Source organism: Mangifera indica, chromosome 14 (genome assembly GCF_011075055.1).
Source record: "Mangifera indica cultivar Alphonso chromosome 14, CATAS_Mindica_2.1, whole genome shotgun sequence".
Taxonomy (NCBI): Eukaryota; Viridiplantae; Streptophyta; class Magnoliopsida; order Sapindales; family Anacardiaceae; genus Mangifera; species Mangifera indica.
This window is the reverse complement of record NC_058150.1, coordinates 3,422,444-3,430,417: the sequence shown is the minus strand read 5'-3', so window position 1 is coordinate 3,430,417 and position 7,974 is coordinate 3,422,444. Positions and strand designations below refer to the sequence as shown.

Below are 7,974 nucleotides of genomic sequence, written 5' to 3'. Positions count from 1 at the left end.
ATTCAGTTGTGGTTGTTTTCCAAACCAAAATAGTAGAGTAATATTTTAATAATAATATTATAAATAAATAATATAAAATATATTTTAAAATAATTATATTTAAAGATATTTAAATAAAATTATATTTTATTATTATTTTATTATTTTTAATTAAATAAAATAATTATTTATATTTATCAAATTTTATCAAATATAATAATTATTTATATCTACTAATTTTTTAAATAATTTTTTAATTTTGATAATAAAATATTATCCAAATCAAACACCTCCCTTATAACAATGGAAAAGTTTGGACTTGAACAAAAGTTTCAATTGCATAAGGATTTGATTAGAGTTAATTGAAATTATATTCACATTTTAATTATGAAAAATTCATGTTTTTTTATAGTAAATTAATAACATACACTAGGGTAGAATAGTTAGACTAGGATACCTGTGAATTGGGGTGATAAGATTGTGATTTAATAGTGGTTATTTTTCAAACTTATGGAAAAATTAAGACTCCAATGTAATTTCCAACTATATGGGGGTTTGATAAGTTATAATTGAAATTATAAGAACATATTAATCACGGTAAATTCTTCTAAATCATAAAAGAACTATTAAATAATATCCGTATAAAATTGTTATATTGAGATAACTATAGATTTAGACGATTAGATTAAGACTCAAGCATGGTTGTCTTATAAACTTACAAAAAAGTTCATACTCGAATCTAAGTTCCAATTGTATAGGTAACATTTTAATCATGCAAAACTCATTTTACTTATAAAAAATTAATAATTGGTGCTTATATAGTATCGTTAGATTAACGTAGTTATAAACTTGGGATTTTAGATTAAGACTCAAGTATGGTTGTTTTCCTAACTTATGGAAATGCACATACTCCAATCAAGTTCCAACAACATAAAGGTTTGATTTGAACTAATTGAAATTTTATTAATATTTTAATAATGATAAATTATCGTTACCCATTAGAAATTAATCATAGACATCGATATAGAATCATTAGATTGAGATAATTGTAAACTAAGGTGGTTAAATTGAGACTCAAGTGTGGTTGTTTTGCAAATTTATGAAAAGGCTCACGCTTGATTCCAAGTTTCAACAGTGTAGGGGTTTGATTGAAAGAAATTGTTGATCAAACTACAAATTACGATAGCCCTATTTCTTGTAGGGCCAATGCAACTTTCAAAATAGTGCCAAGACATAAATTGTGTGGTATTGTTGACTTGTTTTGAAATTTTTTTCTTGGTAATTATGAACATTGTTCCCACTCAATATTTGGCCTGAAAACACATTTTCATCTCCTAAATACATAAATTACATTTTTAATTTAAAATTTAATTTCATTAATGGAAAAACCCCAAATTATCATAATGTGTCTAACTATTCCACATTTCAAAATTACTATCTCACCCCAAAACAACAAATTTTAAAAAATATCTTTAAATATCAAATATACATCAATGTCTACTTCTCATTTCCTTTCACCTTGCCATTTTCTTTTGGGTGGGCTTGGTCAGCGCTTACCATCATTATTGTCATCACCCTTTATCTTGACAAGTCACCTCATACTTCTAATCTTACAAGCTATCCTTTTGAAAACTTATTTATTCTCTAAGTCTCTGTCTTGCATCACAACTTCTTAGACATCCAAATGTCAACTACAATAACTTGTAGCTATGTTACCATCCTTATTAATGTGGCCAAATCCAATAATGCCCTCGACTCCACTTACACTCATATACAAAATATCAACAAATTATTCACTATGATGCCTCTTCACTATCGACTTTGAGATAAAAAAAATAATGAGTTGATGAAATCTCCAAGTCCTCTGTGTTTTTGTGACGAAATCTTTAAATTGATGACCTTAAGCACATCTTGATTGATACCGAGAGGTTAGATATGTCAAGGACATAGTGAAAGAGTTTGAGTTGGTAGTGATCTTGCGGCGGTAGGGTTTCTAGAGATTACATAAATTGAATTACAAATTTTCAAACATGTAGAAAAATCAAAATTCATATTTAAAATGTTAATGTGAGTTCAGTCAAATTATTATTCTTTTTTATTTTATTGTAAAATTTTTTAATGATAAAATTATCATTTTAAATAGAAAAAATGTGATTTATATATTAAAAGAACGAATCCTTGGAAAGGGAAATTTTGATAATTTTATCACTAATGTTTCGTAATTGAGTGGATGTAAAATAATAACAGTTACATATATATCATTTTGATACGATCAAGCTTATACGCCTGGAGCAGGTTGATGGGAAGCAACATAATTTGGAGAATGAAGGGTTTGTGGAAGATAAACAAAAGTTGGACAACCTACGAAAAGGTTCAAGAAATGCAGAGCAACAAAGGCCCATGGAGGACCGGAAAGCCACCCACGTGCTTGAATGATTTAGTCAAATGAAGAAGATTTATTTTGTCTGGTGAGAGCAAATATAATTAATGTGCTTTATTCTAATATTTAACATTAACTTATTGTAGAGTGTTGAAATGTATAATAGCTTAAAGAAGTCTAATATTTAATATGCTCTTGGTTTATGAATTCGCTGTTACAGTTTATATAGACATAATCATCCTAAAACAAGGAAAATGTACCTTGTTGGGAATAAATAAAATGGTTCTTTTTTTTTTTTTTTTTTTAATTTTAAATAACATTACTATGAGACAATGTAGTGGACAAACCCAAATCATTTGGCAAAATTTAAGTTGCTCTCTTTCCTGGTTCAGTGGTTAGACTACACATTCATTCTCATAGGATAAAACTTAAACAGGAGTAGAAGCCTTTGGATGAACATATTTTACAATCATAATACATCACAGCAACCTCAACTCCAACTTCTTATTGGAGCATCTGGGTTTGAGCATTGTCATAGTAACGTAAATCCAAGTTAATACAGACTGCTACAAAGCTTCAGCGGCCACTGAACTAGCTCATCTGAAAAGATTTGGCATTCTTATTTTTCTTTTTTGTAATCCTGATGAATTCTTTTATATCTGGGGCTATAGATTATTGATCTTCTTCCTAAAATAACATGGGATACATCCACCAGCAAAATTGTGCCATTTGAAGGATCAAAAACATTGGTTAAAGCGGCTAAAGCAGAAGAAGAAACCTCTTGGCTTGTCTTGCAGTCTGGTGTTTGGGTCTGAACCTGAGTAAACTCTTACAGCCATTAGAGAGCTTGTGCCAGGAGATTCTGGTGGTAGTAGAGAATTCTTAGAAGAAAATGTCTGAGGAGGAACAACAGGCTCTGGTTGCGAACTTGTAGAGAGATAGTGCAGGAGCATCTGGATTATTTGGGTGAAGTTAGGTCGTTCGTTGGGATCCTCTTTCCAGCAAGAAGTCACGATCAAAGCTAAATCTTCAGGGAGATCCTCAGCACTGGGCCTCACATTCTGAAACAACAAAGTAAAATATCACATCATGATGCCCAAAAAGAAGCTGGAAGTGTGGCTGAGATATAATGAACTATGAGAAGATAAAATTATCAGCCATTTAATACAATGTTGAACTGCCCCTACAAATGTCCTCGTCATCCAACTGACTGTCAATGACAGTTATATATTCCCTTGACCAACTTTGGATAAAACCCAAGGACAAGCAAGGGGGCCTCTTAAAATCAATATCCTACACATTACAGTCCTTTAATGTGAATTGGAAACAATTTCACTCTTCATGAATCTTTAGCAATAGGTTTCATCTACTTTAGCAATTTTGAGCAGGTAGATTCAAAGTCCTTCATGAGGGCTATAAGATCTATTCCCTGCCAACCCTTGTATCTTTGCCTCCCTTGACATGGCTGCCCATCTAACAAGTAGGTTCTTTTTAGAGGAGGTCAAGATCAAATGTAGAAGGACTTGATAGTGGCCACCAAGGTTCAACACTTCTTTCAAAGTGTGCCCACCAGGTTAGTTTGTGTCAACAAGTTCCAGTCCTTCCACATGCAAGGTCTCTTTGGTACATTTAGATATGTAACTCAATTAAATGGTGCGGAAGGGGCTGTCTGCAGCTTATCTTGAATTAAAAAAGCATATGGGACGTTTCAAAGAGGGTGCCTTTTCAACACTAACAGAGAAAAAACACCACTGAAAAACCCTTCCCACCTTAACTATATAACAAGATGGCCAAATAAAATTACCTTAAAAGCAGCTGCATAGGCAGCTTGTAGATTTGACATGCCTTCAAATGGTAACTTATTATGGATAAGCTCCCAAAACACAATCCCAAAGCTGTATGCATCCACTTTGTGATTGTAGTGCTTTTTCTCTCCACGCCTTAATGTGACTGTGCTGTAAAGCTGCCACCATAGGTGAATCAGCATTTTAATGTGGAACATCCACCTGAGTTGGTAAAAGATTATCTTAAAGATTTGGATAATATAGTAAAGTACCTCTGGAGCCATCCACCGATATGTCCCCGTTTCAGCAGTCATCATCTCTGTTAATGACTCTTCTCTGGCTAAACCAAAATCTGCAAGTTTGACTGTTTTGTGGTCTGCCGTCAAGATCAAGTTCTCTGGGGAAAAAAAAGCAAATGAAGTCAAAAGAATTATGCTTAATGGTTAACACTATCCAAAAAGCAGCACTTGCTTCTTCATTCAATGAATTTCACTGTGGACTATGATGCAGCTAATACTACATCAATCAAAATGGATTTCAAGATTATAGATAAAATCCTAATAGACAATATTACATGAAATGAGATTTATGCAACCAGATGATAATAAAAAAAATCCAAGAGTTGCTTCAATAGATTTTGGGAGATTATCAGAAATAGAATGTTTGGAATAAATCACAAGCAGGAAATCCTTATTAAACACCAGCTAGAGAAATCAAAGATGATGTTTAGAACCAACCCAGGAAACAAGAACTAAGAAAAACTACAGGATAGACATCACTAATGCAAAATAAAAAACTATAACATAAAACATTTAACAATTGTTATGTGTAATTATGTTTCAATGCTAAGGAGATATTTAAACTTCATGTCATAAGAATGCTTAATAAAAGACACAACCCAGTCCACAAATGACCAAAATCTCCATTCTACGTTTGATGCTAACGAGACATTTAAACTTCATTTCATAAGAATGCTAATAAGAAAATTTAATGAGATATTTGGTCTCACACTGTGGGGTGCACAATAAAAATGGTAATTGTTTCTTGGCAAAAGATGAACAGGCAAGCGGAGCACAGTATGGGGCAGGGAAGTCTTTAAGGCATATAGACTAATAGAGCACACCAACGAGGAGGAGTGTTTGGAGACAGTTTAAGTTTCACAATTTTTTTTTTCAGAGTTGGGTAATCCAACAAAGTCAGGAAAAGAAAAACCAGAAAAAAAATTAATTAATGAAGAAAAAATCCAATTTGTTTACCTATCAACGTGAAAATCAAGTGATCATGCCAAGATAAGATACACACACCAGCAGTTTCATAGTCAAACATCAATAACATAAACCCTCCAAAGGAGAAAGATGCCTACTGATATTTGGAACTGAAGTTGAATGTGTCTCAAGGGTATCACACACCACTTATTAAATCCATGCATCAGCCTCAGAATATTAAAAAAAAAAAAAACAAAAAATGCACACGCACTGATACTATGGTCACTTACACAAAAAGAATACTCCAAAATTCACAAACTTAGCACCAGGCAGGCAGCTCATCAAACTGCAGGGGGACTGTCACAAATTAAACTTGAATAAACTTAATTATCAAATGAACAGTCGTTAGCAATATCATACCAGGTTTCAGATCACGGTGAATGATTCCATGAGAGTGTAAGCATTCCATTGCACGAGCAATATCAAGTGCAAAACCGATGGCCACTTGCATGTCCAAGCACCTAGGCCGCAGGTTGAGTAAATATTTACGCAATGTCCCACCCAATAGGAGCTCGGTTACGATTACCATCTTGGGCTCCTTGCAAGCACCAATAAACTAGCAAAACACAATTGTCACCAGCTTAGTTACTGGTTGGTAATATGACTGAATGATTTTCCTATGAAATTCAGTCTTAATAACCCTTAATGCCCAATATCATTTCAATGAAAATCAATCCATAAATTTCGGCATTATGCTAATAAAACAAACCTTCACTAAATTCTTGTGTTGCACTTTAGACAACATTGCAACCTCTCTTGCAAACCTAGCTTCTCTATTGGCAATTTCTTCTTGGGTTTCTCCTTTGTTAACGACTTTAATAGCAACATTCTGTTTCTTATATCTGAAAACACCAAACAGTCAGAGACTGAGATAATCTCCACGCAGAACCGAACTAGCATATATAAAAAAAATAGAAAACTAAAATAACTGCAGCAATTCAATTCAATTCGTCTCAAAATCAAAGAAGCGAATTTCCTATTACAATTAACAAAGTGACTATGTGAGGCTGAAGAAATTGAAAGCAAAACAATAACTTACTTCCCCTCGTAAACCTTAGCGTGAGCACCTTCTCCGATCTTTGGGCCAACAAAAAGCTGCTTAGCATCAACCAACCACTTGGAGTCTAGCCTAAACTCTCCAGTAGAAAAAAACCCATTTGCAGATCCCATGTTACTTCTCAATTCATCAAAACAAAAACCCAACAAACTTTACTAACCGAATCAAAGTTCCCATTGTCAAAAGACAGACCCAACATTCAGTAACAGATCCAAACCAGTAAGATTGCGTGGAAGGTCGAGGATGGAATTGGAGAGATTAAAATAAAATAAAGAAAGAAATGATGATGAGATGTTGGTGATCTGAGAATATAAAGCAGCGGAAGAAACTGAGTCTTTGTCAGAGAGACAATGGCTTAGAATTTAGAAGACTGCCGGCTGCCGTTTTACTGTTTTAAAATTATTAAATTAAATTTACCGAAAAAAATTATTAAATTAAAATAAAAAAGTATTTATTATTATTTATTACCGCATTGACTTGAAAATCACCATTTTCAAGTCACTGAGTTGACTTTGATTGAAAAGTATGACAGGGCTACACCAACACAATCTCTATAAGTTGAGGGAAGATGAGACTTAGTTGATTAATGCCAAATTATAAATAATAATTTCGGTTGAATTAATAAAATAAAATATGAAATTACCATATTAGTGTTGATGTGATTTTTTATGTTAATAACTTGATGTTAGAAGAATGATTTTAAAAAATTGTTCGATTTTATAGTATACACATTTTTTCCATTAAAATTATAAAATTTTTTTTATCCTATTAACCCTTTGAAGAAGTATCAAGAAAACTATAAGTGAACAAGTTAGCGAAGAATTTATTCTCAATCACATAGTCATTCTTCCTCTAGTATTTGGATCACTTGATCCTATTAATAAAATCAGCTTGACTCAATAGTTAATGGACAATCAATAGCATGTGGTGCAGAGGTAGAACTAAATGATATCATTGGTAACCAAATTAATGTCATTACTAACTTGATCCAATCACTAGATAGTTGCATTAACAATCACATTAAAGAATTTGGTCACATGAACACTCCATGTCTCCATCAATAGAAATAATAGTAGGTTGCCCCTTTGCTAAGGGGTTTCTTATCTCTTCAACATACAAAAGAAACTTACACAATAGAATTGTTGCTTACTATCATGACACCAATTGTAACATTCTTCCCCAAAAGTATTATCCATCGAAGAAGAAATATTACGAATTAATATCTGAAGCGTCTATTTTTTTTTAAAAGATACTTTAAAATGAATGCATCATTAAAAGTGTTTAGAAATTATTTTAAGAAAACTGAAAATCTAGAAGCAAACAAAAGATGTATATATCTTATATGAAAACTCATTTGAAACATCTAAGATCATGGAGTAATCATATACATGCCCCTAGATACAACTATACAACTATCTGAATAGGGTCAAAAATCAATAATATCATATATACGTAACAAAAACCATAGGTAATTAGCCCCAGTTTGGGTCTATCTTCGCTGACCTAACT

The 7,974-nt window shown here is 32.5% G+C and overlaps 1 protein-coding gene across 1 annotated transcript; it reads right to left on the bottom strand.

The window, feature by feature from the left end:
* Positions 1–2,776: 2,776 nt before the first annotated feature.
* LOC123195432 (serine/threonine-protein kinase STY13-like) lies at positions 2,777–6,838 on the bottom strand. The gene is made up of 6 exons (XM_044609114.1): positions 6,448–6,838; positions 6,118–6,250; positions 5,769–5,964; positions 4,416–4,540; positions 4,164–4,322; positions 2,777–3,420 (listed from the first exon to the last, which is right to left on the bottom strand). The coding sequence occupies exons 1-6, from the start codon at positions 6,576–6,578 to the stop codon at positions 3,097–3,099; spliced, it is 1,068 nt and encodes a 355-aa protein (XP_044465049.1). The 5' UTR covers positions 6,579–6,838; the 3' UTR covers positions 2,777–3,096.
* Between the last annotated feature and the right edge of the window lie 1,136 nt (positions 6,839–7,974).

Bases quoted from the DNA above. Each gene is read 5' to 3' on its own strand.
- LOC123195432 (XM_044609114.1), bottom strand. From the start codon at position 6,578: ATGGGATCTGCAAATGGGTTTTTTTCTACTGGAGAGTTTAGGCTAGAC. The intron at 5,965-6,117 runs GTTTGTTTTATT...GTGTTTTGCTAG, and splicing joins AACACAAGAATTTAGTGAAG to TTTATTGGTGCTTGCAAGGA. The intron at 4,323-4,415 runs GTACTTTACTAT...CTATGGTGGCAG, and splicing joins ATCGGTGGATGGCTCCAGAG to CTTTACAGCACAGTCACATT.